The 13,702-nt window shown below is 42.7% G+C and overlaps 1 protein-coding gene across 1 annotated transcript in view; it reads left to right on the top strand.

Annotated features, from left to right (window-relative positions):
- Positions 1 to 13,702, top strand: part of Akap6 (A-kinase anchoring protein 6) — a 348,238-nt gene that overhangs the window by 142,497 nt on the left and 192,039 nt on the right. Inside the window, exons 5-6 of the mRNA XM_035445579.1 lie at positions 10,466 to 10,562; positions 11,672 to 11,835. Coding sequence (XP_035301470.1) covers positions 10,466 to 10,562; positions 11,672 to 11,835 — 261 coding nt within the window. The remainder of the gene's footprint in view (positions 1 to 10,465; positions 10,563 to 11,671; positions 11,836 to 13,702) is intronic.

The raw sequence follows: 13,702 nt of genomic DNA, 5'->3' as shown, positions 1-13,702 counted from the left end.
ATGGCCAGAAGCTGCCACAGGGCTCTGCAGCTCAGCTAACAGGGCTCAGTCAGCCAGACTTCAAAAACCAGAGCTGTGTGTTTGTCCCACTCGCCTGCCTTCAGCCTCGGGAGCAAGGCTGTGTCCTTCCGGGAGCTTTGAAGTTCCATTTGCTTGTCCCCATTGAACTCCCACCAGTTTAGGGTATAGCTAGGAAAAGACCAGTTTAGCAGGAAAAGACACCATTTCTCCTCTCTGGCGTCATTTGAAATACTCGATTTCTAGCCTTCAGTCCTTTGCTATGGTGGGTGGGGATGCCGGTCTGCCAGGAATTTATATCACGTGGGCAGTTTGTTATTGCTTGTTGAGAGGAGGGGAAGTAAGTAAAGTAAAGTGGGAGGCTCATGTTGGACATGTGACAGTCACAACCACATTCCTGTGCTCATGTGATTCATGTTCTGTGTCTAGGAGACACACGTGTGTAATCTCTTCAGTTAAAAGGGAAGTTTAAGGCACATGAGAACTGTGCTTTCTTCCTACTTGGTTTAAAGACTCATAGGTCTTAATATTCAACAATTCTCACTATTGTTAGTGCCCAGTTTACTAATTTGTAACTTAATTTTTCTTAGGCAGTAATGACTGCTTTTAACTAGATGGCCAGAGACACACTGTGCTTAGCCAGCACTGCATGTGGATAACTCTGGTAAACCTGGCAGCGAAGAACAGTTTACAGATAGGCCTTGCTTTATGTAGCCCATAGGACAGAGGACACTGAGTATGGACAAGGGACTCTCAAGAGGTGGGGTACATACCTCGGTCTTTCCCTGTGTACTTCAGATACAGGTCCCAGTGTACACATCTTATTTCATGGAATTTTGGAATCTTGAAGCAATTTATCTGGTATTAAAAAAAATTCCAGATCTTTCTATTAGCCAGAAAAAGAAGAAAACACCCAACCTGTCTGTCATCTAACTGTAGTGAATGAGAGATAAGCAGCTGTAGGTGGGAAGACTTTTCATTGGGGGCTTGCGCATGTCTTCCTTGAGGACTTAAGAACATATGGCAGGAGTGGCCCACATACTCTTAAAAGATATTGTCATTGTCCCCACCTACTGTCCTCTTTTGACTGTCACTACTTGAGGGACAGTTTGTGTTTCTTTGCTGTCTCCTCTGATCTCATCTCATCATGCAGTGAGTCACTAGAACTCAATCAGCTAGGGGAAATGGACGAACTTTTTTAAGGGCAATGTTCGAGCCATTGTGGGCACAGATTCCAATCAATGTAACAAATTTTCAAACTGTGATGACATGTGCAATCCAGGTAAACAGTCCCCTACCACTCACAACCAAGACCCAATTACTTAGCTTTCTGAGTATGGCTGGTGGATGTGTGACAGGAACAAATCCCTGAGAAGGGAGACCCAAGAAGACTTGATTCTCTTTGGAGGGGGTGTGATTCATCTCTTTTGGCAAAAAGAAAAAAAATCAATAAAAAAGCCTCACAGAAATAAAAATGATAATTCAGTTATTACAAGGGTTAAAAGCTTCTCCAGCCTTAATATTACTGTTTAAAAATATGAACGGTGTATGACTAGACAGGATGTTAATGACTTGACACTACAAAATTTATTAAATTTATTTTTAAAGTGGTTTGGTTCCCCCTTTCAAATGCACGAAGCGTGTGGGAGTTGGAATAGATCTGCCCCAGGCTGCCAAAACAAATTTTTAATGGAACTGGAGTCCTTCAGGGATTGTCCTAAATCCACATAATATTCTTAAGTCCTGGTGTTTGCACTGGGACCTGTGTATTAGCAGATGTACGTGTGAATAATATACGTATATCCATCCATCACCCTGGTGACTCTACGTCCTCAAGGGCTGCCTCACATCAATTATTCCTCCTCAGGGGGTAGAGAGATATTTGGGCTAGCATTGACCTCCTTTTCAATCAGGGCCTCCAAACAGTATGTTCTGGAAGTCAAATAGTCCCTTCAGACAGAACCTCTGTCTGAGAATGTGTTTGGCCTGATGTCGCCATGCTGAGAAGTCAATGTGATTACCTGTGTCAGGTGTGGAGGCAGCATCCAGAGAAGCAAATGGAAATCCCGTCACTCAGAGTCACCATCAGCATCCAGGATCTGTCCCATCTATCTACATCTTGCATAAGTTATTAGATGGTCTATCAGGAAGGACTGTCAACCCCAGTGAGCTGCATCTACTCTCACACACAAAAGCAAGCCTTGGAAATAAATTATAAGTTGCATGAGGAGCCAGCCTCACTTTTGAAGGCTTGGAGCCATTTTTATGAAGTGAGGGAGCAAAGCCTCCCAGGAGCAATGGGGGTGTTTTGTCTTTTTTGTCTGTATGTTTTAAAGGAAAACAAAGCCCATTTTTAAACACATGGTTTTTGTTAAAAAAGAAAAAAAACAAACTTGGAAGTTATTTCTTAAATGCACAAAGTTTCCTTCTTAAGCCTCTGGTATCAGTGCTGAAAGTGTGTCAGGTTGTTGTGACCAATAAATCAACGACAAAGGTAGCCACTTCATTTTGCTGCGAAAACGCACGATTGTGGTGGTGGCTGACCGTTTATTTAATTGTGTGGTAAGTACCATATGATGAGAGGGTGAAGTTAAATGGATGATTCAGGCTACCCCAGCCAGGGTACAGTTTACATGGCAATTATGCTGGGTCATCTAAGTGTAATTGGCAAGTAATTTTGTAAGCGAAGGAACATGACAGCTCATTTACATGGTGTTCACTGAGTAAAATTTGGGGACATTTATCAACCACTCTACAGTGCAGAGTGATTGCACTGATATCCCCGAATGTTGCAGGCCACTGGACGCTGGCTTGTAGAATGAGTCTCCAGGCCCACACTGCCTTCAGTGGTGGTTACTTGAGTGCAGCAAGCTGGGCACCTCCACTGTAAACTGAGTGAAGTCACAGCTTTTTTTTCTCAAGGGGATCATGGGTAGGATACAGATACACCAATCATTTTAAGAGTGTGGTAGATGGAGGCGGAAGTTTGCAGAGGTGTTGTGGATGTATGGGGGGGTGAGTTTCTACACTGGAAGAGCAGGGAAGCCTTGCTAGGGAGGGTGACACTGAATTGAATTATGGGGCTTTGCTGAAACAGCTCTTGCCAGGCAGAGGCACAGGAAGAACAGAATCTTAGAGGAGCTAGTACATCAGGGGCCTGGGGACTCTTAGAGTTGACCCAGCAGGACCCACACTCAGATAAAGTCTCAGCCTGACACATAGCCCTGGCCAGCCGTTCATGGACTTGAAGAGATGAGGGCCTCTATCTATTTGTTTGGAAAACAGATCATTTTGTGTAGTAACAATTACTGTGGTATTGTGGTGTACTAGGCTCTGTTCTCTGTGTATCAGGGATTTCTTTTCTGTTTTTTTACCACCCAGGAAATAGGCACTAAAATTCCTTTTACAAATGAGGAACTAAATGCACAGAGGTTGCCAGAATTGTGCAGAGAGTTAATGGAGCTGGGATTTGAACATACCTGTCCAGTTCTGAAGCCCTTGCTAGCACTAGCCCACACCATGCTGTTGGCTTCCTTAACACCATCCACACTGGAATTCCAGACTAACTCTATTCTGTGTCCCTCACACTCACTAGGCTCTGAGCACTCCAAAGAGGGTGGTAACTTGTCATTCTACTTATAATCACATCTGTAAGTGTGAGCTATTAGTGCTTGTGTTGTCGCTAACACACAACAAATGTGTAGCGCTGAGGTCAGCCTAACGAGTGAAATGATGAGGGCTTAGAGCTAAGGCAGTGTTAGTGTGAAGACATAGGAATGGGGACAGAAACTGACTGAGCCCAGTGATTGATTGGCAGTGTGCATCTTGATGGCACATTCTTGCATCACTTCTGATTCCAACCCGTACACTGGAGAGATGACTTGGCAAAAGAATCTGAGGAACAGGGAAGTTCCCACTGCTCTTCACAGAGCTCTGAAATTCCTGGGAAGGACTATGTGGGATCAGGATAAAAGTTAGAAGATACTTCCCCAGATGTGGCTAAAAATAGAAGGGACAGTCTTGGGACAGAACAGCTCTGGGGTAGATGAGTGGTTGGATGGCCTTTGGGATTCTTCTCTCTTTGGAAATTCTTTAGTTTAAAGTAAATAAAACTTCTCCTGTTTCCTTTCCTAAACTGCCTGGATGAAAAAAAAGATAAAAATCAAAGTATTCAAGGACTGGAAAATATCGAGTCCAAATGCCTTGATTAGATAAAGGAAGGAAGTCCAGAGGGCTCCATGATTCATCCAAGGGCACACCCTCAAGGAGGAAGAAGACAGGGTCATTGGTGTCTCTTCCTTGTGTTGCAGATAGTAACATTTTGTTTTTGATGTCCCTGTGGGCAAGTCACTAGTCGATAGTGACACAAAAACAATAGAGACTTGGTATTGGTCTCTAGAGAAATTAGAGTATTAACAATAAGGGTTGCCTGTCACAGGGCTACCTCAGACATTTAGGAAAATGAGAAAGTGAACTTAAGAATTCCTAAGAGTTAGAGATGACTCAGTGGGTATGACTGTTTCATTGACAAGCATGAGGACCTGAGTTCAAATACTTAGTAGACAAGTACAAATCCAAGCACTGGAGAACAGATTCTAAATGCTCACTTGGCAGGCAGCCGAGCAAAAAGGATAAGCTTCTGGATCAAGTGAGGGACCCTGTCACAAGGTAGCTAAGAACAATAGAGTAAGACATCCCATGTGTTGCCCTCCACGGAATGTGAGCGGGCCTGTGTACAGAATACTCTCATGCATTCAACACACACCTATACCACACATACATAACACACAACACATACAAACCACACACATACACACACAATGAAATCCACTTGGATTTCATAATCCCTATTCATTGCCATATAGTTCTAATACTTTCCATTTTCTGTCTCCAGTTCTCACAATCATACAGTAGTATTGTCTTTACTTAATGTTTCAAAAAAAAAAAAAAATCCCTAAAACACAACCTGCTTCATGAGATCTGACCACGGTAACTCCTGGCCCCACTATCCTCAAATGATGTTGACATTCTTTAGGTTTTCTTGCAGACATCTTTGTCTTTGTAGTGGGATTATTTACATATTACCATCTCTAATTTTAGCAATATAATTTGAGTCATTTTTTGTTTGTACATTTGCGTGGATTGCCTAGTCATCATTTAAACTGCAATATAATGTCTTAACAGCTTTCAAGAGATACTTAAATATTTGCTGAGAGAACTCTCATTCTCTACTCACAGGGTATTTTGAAGGATGCGTCTTATGCTGTGAGCACCTATGCATCTAGTTTGTGTGGATGGCATTGGGGAGCAGAGAGTAGCTGCTGGGCTCCTCAGGGTGATTATAACTTGCTTGCTAGCCAGGGGCCCTCTGAGAGTACAAATGGTGCTTGTTTGGCCCCGTGTAGAGCAGCAGATTCTGGGCAGAGAAACAGAGAGTGACTTCAAGCCATGGCTTTTCTAACTAAACACATATTTTCCCTGCCCTTGTGAAAAGGCATGCTCTCCTTCTCTGAGGGAGTGAAAATCTTTGTGTGAAGAAGTGTCACCAGTGTCTTACTCATCAGCATACCCACCATTTCTTCGAGTGACAGTGGGAGGAAGAGTTCATCAGTTCAACGTGCCTTTCACATTTGGAGACTCCCAACTAATAACCTCTGGTATTTATCATCAGAACAGCCAAAGAACTAAATTCTGGCACATGCTGCTCTCACGCATGGAGAGAAACTTGAAAAGACGGAAGATTTGTTCCAATTTCCTTTCTTCTTTTCATTTAGAAGAAAAAGCATACCTTTTTCTAATTAAAAAGAGTATGAGCACACAGAAACATCTGGCCTGTATCACCTCGCAGCCTCCCAAAATGGCCCGCTTGTCTCCAGTGTATCCTTTTAAAAGTCAAGTCTGTGTGTAGCAGCCAGAAAGCTCTCCCTAGCTCGTAGGTCTGCATCAGTAGCTAACATCACTGGCATATTCTTCGTGGCTCTTTCATGACTCTTGTGGTCATGCCCTGTGTAGTTAGCATTGTTCTCTCCCCTGCCTGCAGCCTGCCCCAGCCACATGGAGCATTCAGAACTCCTTGCTTCTGCTTCTCCGAAGGGCATATCCAGACCTGTATACAAGTCTGGATCTCATGGGCTCCCATAGTCCCTATCCAGCACTGGCCTTTTAGACTTGGCTGGTGTAGTATGTTTTAATTTAAACAAGCAAACAAACTCTAATCTCATTGGACAAGGCTATTATTGCTCAATTTCGCTTGAGGCAAATTGCTCTGCCACTTTGTATCACACATAAAATCCCAATTACATATGTATTCTATGCTAGGTCACAGAAATACACTTGTGGCTATCTCTCTGACCCAGTGGACTAGACGATAAGCTGCCTGAAGACTGGTATACATATATAATATATATATTATATTTCTGGTAGGAACTGCTCAATAAATATATCTATTCTGCCAGGCGTTGGTGGTGTACACCTTTAATCCCAGCACTCGGGAGGCAGAGGCAGGCAGATCTCTGTGAGTTCAAGGCCAGCCTGGTCCATAGATCGAGTTCCAGGACAGACTTCAAAACAATACAGAGAAACCCTGTCTCAAAAAACAAAACAAAATATATCTATTCCATAAACCCACGCCTTGGAGGGGGGGAATAAAATTCACTCAAGAAAGAATATGTAGGTCTTAGACAGGTGTGATGATTCACAAACATCCCAAGACCCATGGTGCTCAGTGGACCTGGCAGATACATACAGGACCCATAGAGTGGCTATGTGTCTGTTGTCACCTTATGATGCTAGGAAATGGAACCACTTTGGACATTTAAGCCTCTGAAGTGGTCATTCCCACATCTCCAGTGGTGGATATCCCTCAGATGTGATCATTTCCATGCTCCACTGTGATTTCTTTTATTTCATCCCATATATATGTGTGCATGGTCTGCTTCCTCAGATCTCATCGTGGCTTGGGGAGAGTCATGGGCATACCTGAATTTCCTCAATTTCCAACACATTCAGATCTATACAAGCTGATCATGCCAGACGTTGTAATAACACCAATGCCCATTTTGATCTTACAATAATCATTTTGATCATCTAGTCATTGGATCTTCTTTTGAAAAATGACATTTTTATTTATTTATTTATTTACTTTGTGTAGATGTGTGTGTGTGTGTGGGGTGTGTAAGTACCAAGGTGGGGGTAAGATGACATTTTGTGGAGCAGGTTCTGCCTGAGATCAAAGAGATCAAAGCCTCTTAGACAACTTGCTTGTCCAGACGTTTTATTTATTTATAATTAACTAATTGATTCCTTTTTGTGTGTATATGAGTGTGAGTATTAAAGACAGAAGAAAACTGGCAAGAGTCAGTCCTACTGCATGGGTTCCAGGGATCCAACTGAAGGCATCAGACTTGCTGGCAAGTTGTATTCTCTCACTGAGCCACCTCTCAGCTCCTCACTGAGTTTTTTCCTTCCTCCTAGTTGCTCTTGTCTTGTTACTCACTTACATCTGGCTTTAAGGACATTGAAAAGGAAGCAGTGTTCCCTTGGATCCAGGCCACACGTATCTATGGCAATTCACATAACCAGTGACATAGAATCATAGAGCACACACATGCCGATGCTTTGGCCACAAATTCAGTCTCTAGAGAATTCTTTGCACTGTCAGGGAGCGGGACTGAAAACACCACAGGCATTCTGGAGAAAATATGCTAGCAGTGTAAGGAGGAGACCTGTCCAGCTACCAGGTTAAAGAGAAGAACAAACTCACAAAAGAAATAAAATCCCTCTTTATGGAGAAATGGGGCAACATGAGGAGGGGCCTACTAAAGCATTCTTTAACAGCCTGAAGTCTCACTGACAATTTTGTTAATATGCCCGCTGGGCTGTCTTCTCAGGGGTCTGTTGTGAATTCCTTGCTTGATATTATTAATTGTTAATGGGCGCACCTGAAATCAAGCAATAATGTACCATTTGGGTAATAGTTATATTAAATGGTTCTTTTATACAACATCGACCTTATCAGATTATCTCATTCCTAATAACGAACACCTCATCTTTTCCAATTTCCGTACCAAATGTTTCCACATCATCCTGAAGTGCAGCCATTTCCAGCCGCATCGACACTGAGCTCTCTCTCCGTTTCAATGAGGTCAAATTGCCAGCCTCCAGTCTCTCTGGCACTGAGGCAAAGGCCTGGTGTGTCTCTTTGAAAGCTGGTAATCCCCAGCCAGCACCAGGCTGAGTTTATAGGGATGTGAATTTTGACAACAGGTTTATCCCTGAAGTTTGGTGCTTCTGAGTTCATCTCAGATGTTTCTCTTTCACTTGCCCCCTTTTCTTAAACTCATGTACTCTAGTGTGAGTGGCATTGCTTCAGTGTGGAAGAGCCCCAAAGCAGGGACAAAAAGCAAAGGGCACTATGCTTCACTGTAAGGTAATAAACATTTAATAATCCATAGGCACTATCTTAATTGAACTGATCAGAAATACTAAGGAGGCTGAAGCCGCGACTCAACAGGTAATAGCATTTACTGCTCCTATAGAAGGCCTAGGTTCTGACACTCACCATCATCTATAATTTAATTTCCAGGGGACCCAATGTCCTCTTCTGGCCTCCACAGGCACTGCACATGTACATGGTGCACAAACATACAAGCAGGCAAAATACCCCTACACATAAAATAAATACATCTAAGAGCATTTTTAAACAATTAGCTTTAAGAGGAAACATCAAGATTTCTGAACATCGCATAGTTTATTTTATTAATCTACATACCTGTAACAGAAGGAACAATGTAAGAAATGCCGAGGAGTGAGTGGGGAGCCAGATTTTGTACTTTCTCGAGTGCTCAGCTGAAATGTTACTGTATCCTGTGAAAAAAGGTTAGATGACATAATTCATCATTTTGAATTGCTTTAGTTCGAATCCCTTTCGCTAGGCAGCATCTCGTACTTCTCTTAGTTTCAGGTTTTCTTTTTATTTTGTCTCTGTCTTTGGTCCTTGAAAAAGACCCCCTTCTCCAGGAAGAAAAGAGCAGCTCACACTCACCACTGAGCATGCAGGATAAGCCACGCTGTACGCCCATAAGGCCAGAATCCATGCTTTTTGGTCCCCAAGTCTCCATTGACATTATAGACCACACACACTGCATGAATCACTGAATGAAGACCCAATCTCAGAATTTATGACTATCCAACTTCTTCATTTCAAATTAAATCCAGTGTGCAGCTATCGTAACCTGTGCCATATATGCTTAATATCAAGCATAGGACAGTGTTTTCACATATTGTCACGTGATGTTTAACAAAAGATAATACTTTGTATACTTTAGAACCTTACTATGAAAAGCCAAAACTTAGTGTGCTGTGTTTTCAATTGGTCAAGTTGAGGAATGAGTTCTTACCCCAAAGACTAAAGGATGATTCTGTTGCTGATGGGTATGGTGATTTCCCTCCACTGCACTCCTGTGGTTGCAATGGCTGATAGCATTTCAGGGCTGAAAAGATTTTTTGGAAAACCATCAGGAAAACCAAATATTTGAATTTCTTGAAATATTTAAACAGAAGCACCCCCTGCCAGCTAGTTAGAGAGCATTACTGATCATACTCAGCAAACGTTGACTATGCCCACAAGCTGGTGAACCATTTGTGTGTGACATGAGTACTTGCAAGTTTTCAAATTGCATAGAGTTTGGTAGCTAAAGATGGAAATACAGCAGCAGATCTGTGATAAATTCTACAGTAGAATTATGTAAGGGGAAGAAAGACAGGAGAGATAACCACTGCACAGTGTGTCAGAGGAGGTGTCCCGGAAGCAGTGACTGAATTTGATGTGGACCATGAGAGAAATTGGTGATTGTCATGAGGGGAAATGTGCGTGGTGTACTTGGTGTGTTTATTAAGGAGACAACATCACATCTTACGAAATAAGCTTTTAAAGACAAAGCCCCAGAAAGTACCAGAATCCCCAGGCTAGTCTCTAACAGCACCTCTCCATCCTGTGGCTCGTGTCCAGTGGAGGAACAGAGATGAATCAAAACATGCTGTATTAGTGGACGCATACGCGAGCACACAAGGCTACTGTGTTTTTCTGCTGACAACTTCTATAGCTTCATAAGTACTTAAGAAAAGCTCGAACGTGCAGGTGGGAATCCATTGTACTTTATTGAACAGTGCTACTCTCCATATAACCCATGGGATGTGACTTTTCATAAAAACCTAATGAATTTCTACGATTGTTGAGCCGCTTCCAAACAGATGCACTCTGCTAATCTAACGGAAACGTTTAGAGCATAGACCCCCAAATATCAATAGCTTTTAGTATTGCAAATTAGTCTGTCTGTTGGGTAAATTGGACTGTGTGGTTCTTGATAAAAAGTAGCAAGTAATTCTGCATGCGTGTTTTGTGTGTAACTGCCTCGCTGGAGCCTGATGGCCTTGTGCTTTTGTGCAGAGTTTTAAGTTGAACGTGGACAGTCACTGTGCTCTCAAGGAAGCCGTGGAGGAGGAAGGACACCAACTCCTGGAGCTCATTGCATCGCACAAAGCAGGTAAATCCTCCTGAAATATTGCGGGTCTTTATGTCTCCAGACTATTAAGAATGAAGAAGCATTGCTGTAAATTACTGCATATATTCACTTCCTTATGTATTATTAATATTTACATTATCAGATTGACCTTCAAGATTTATAAATGTTTCATATACTGCATACAATGCTGTGATACGTATAAGATGAAATAGTGCCTCCAACGGTCTGTTCATTTTATTTGGGGCTTGCCATTCGCCTGAGTTCCAATCGAAATCACATTCCTGAAAACTTCACATTGACATGCTTTTTGATGTAGGAGCTCTGGAAATAACATTAAGATAATGAATGAGCGCTGTTCTTATAGACACAATGCACATGCACAAGGGTGTACATAGATATCATTATGGATATAAGGCAGGCTGTCCATAGACATCTGATTATTTCTGTGCCAGTTCACACATGTAGACGTTTGGCATATTCTCTGTAGGTTTTTGCATTAGCAGAAGCAGCTTAGGCCTTCAACCAGTTCTTAGTGAAACATCGATACGTTTATGAAGAATGTATTATAATTGAAAAACCGTTTTTGTTGTATGGTCCCACTTATCCTGATAGCCAAAGACCACAAGGAGTGTGGGTGAAAGCTTGCTTGGTTGAGTTTGGGTTTTCTTTTTTTCTTGTTCTGTAAACAGGAAAATAACATTAAGCAGATGAGTTAATGTCAAAGACTTGATTCTGGCCTATTTACTATATTTCCCATTGAATTACCCGTATCTATTTCCAGATTATCTTTGCTGATCATTATAAAGTCTCCATACAGATAAACATGGGGCCTCGCACTGGAGATGTGAAGCTATAGTGTTAATAATGACATCTATACATCATAATCTGTCCCACATACATTGTTTTCACCAAACCAGAGTCTGCCTCTCTTTCTGCATGCGCTTGTCCTGTTTTGTGTTGTTATGTCTTAGAATTGTTAGTCTCAGTTCGGAGTGACAAATGACCAGGTAATGGTAAGGTCGTTTAAAAGCATGTATGTGGTTTGAAATAGCCACCTAGTTTTCTGTGTAGCAGACTGTAGCAGGTAAAGATGCAGTCGGGTCCACAGCTTGTGCTTTCCTTTGGAGAAGGACTGAAGGACATGCTGAAGATGATTGCAAGTCAATGGAAGGAGCTGCAGAGGCAAATCAAACGGCAACACAGCTGGATTCTCAGAGCTCTGGACACCATCAAAGCAGAGATACTGGCTACTGATGTGTCTGTGGAGGACGAGGAGGGGACGGGAAGCCCCAAGGTAAGTGGCTTGAAGTTTGCCTTATTTCCTCTTATTCCTGTCTTCTTTTGAACTAGGCACCACTGAAGTTTCCTTTCCACCCCTAAGGCTCTTCGTTTCTAGTGAGTAAACTTTGTAACTCCTTCTCCCTCTCTCTCTCTCTCTCTCTCACCATATATATATCTGGAAACAAAACAAAAGACGACAACTTTCAAGTTTTCTAGGAAGAGGTCTGTTTGTGCAAAGTAGCAGAGCAGACGGGGGACAGGATTCTAGGGGTGGGAGAAAGGGGGAGGCATAAAACATTTAGTAAACAAAACATAAAGCATCTTTAACATGAATAATCAGAATGGTTTTAAATTGTTTTGTTGCAACTATAAATCACTATAATCAGTGCAATCACTCAGCTCTGACATCCATTAGCCGCTTGGTTACAGCAAATTAACAAAGAAGAGAGAAAGTGATTCATTATCTCATTCCTGTTAATGACTATCAGATGCATTGCCTAATTAGGGGATGGTCATTGTAGTGCGAAGAAGGTCATATGCTTTGCTACAAATCTTTTTGCTCTGAGTGTAAGTTTTCCATAATGGTGCACTCACCGAATACAGCAAGTATTTTAAAAATCAGTATTGGCATGTTTTGATTATCCATTTTAGATTTACAAAATAGACTGTGAGACATATGCCACCGAACACCAAATGAAGTGCCTTTTAATACAAAATACTACTGTTGTAAAGGTATCCTTTGGACTTACAATGTCAAAAACAACTTTATTAATTTGATGTTTTCTTATAGTTTCTCATGTTGGGAAAGGATGTCCAGAAATCCATCGCATAGTAGACTCAGGATCAGAACATATTGTAGCATGGAGGGAAACAGATAGAAAACTTCATAGTTTCTGTTCCTGGCATGGGCATTGTGCTCAGAGCAAACAGTCCTCTGAGACTCAGCTTCTTCAATACAGGCAGAGCTGGGACCCAAACCAGCCCCCCAACGCTGAGGCCACGCAGCCCCCTGAAAATCTCAGTGGGCACCCTTTATGTGTTAGAAACAGGACTGAGTGGCAGTATCAGTCCCACTGGAACCTCCACAGAGGTCACATTTCAGGAAGTTCTAGAAGAAAGGGAGAGAAGTGGCTCGGCTTGCAAGCACGTGTTTTAGGAAGTGATATGACAAGCTGTTCAAACTGCAACCAGTACCAAGGCCTGGAGTGCTGTCAGCAGATGAAGGAGACCTCAGGGGAAGTTCATTGGTCAGGGCTTTCACTGTGGAAGCAGGGCAAGAACAATGAGAAAGGGCACAACTAAAACTGGAGTTGTGCTTCATTTGTTCAACAAAAAGAGGGGCTGCGGTGTAGCCTAGAAGTAGAGTACTTACCTAGGATGCATGAGGACCTAGGTTACATTGCCAACGCCACAGAGCAAGAGCGAAGCCCTCTACCTCACTTGGTCTCCTCTCACAGCGGTTCTGCGTTTCTGCGTTTCTGCTGTGCTCTTCATTTAACATCACAACAAACACCTTTATCTCTTCATGCAGAAAGGAGGCCACCGAGGGGTTAACCAAATTGCCTAAGGGCACACAGCTACATGTCTCAGAGATGGAGTTTGAATCTGCACTTTCAGGCTTAAGGCAGGTTCTTACTGCTACCCTCTGCTCCCTGCTGGCTGGACTTGGGCTGGGTGTGGGGGCGGGAGAAGGGGGAGCTTTAGAGAGGCAAGCTTTTTGGAAGGGTGGAGATGCTTTAGAGACTGTGGTACTCCAATAACCAGGGGACAGCAGAGATGCAGAAAGGAGGAGACACAGGCAAGAGGGAAGGCTGCTCTGAGGGGGTGATAGTCCACAGACAGAGTGGCATGGTTGGAGGAGGGCTGGGAGGAAGTCCCTG

This window comes from Cricetulus griseus, chromosome 5, assembly GCF_003668045.3.
Source record: "Cricetulus griseus strain 17A/GY chromosome 5, alternate assembly CriGri-PICRH-1.0, whole genome shotgun sequence".
In the NCBI taxonomy this organism is placed as follows: domain Eukaryota; kingdom Metazoa; phylum Chordata; class Mammalia; order Rodentia; family Cricetidae; genus Cricetulus; species Cricetulus griseus.
Note: the sequence above shows the minus strand (reverse complement) of the source record. Positions and strands in the feature narration are given on the sequence as shown.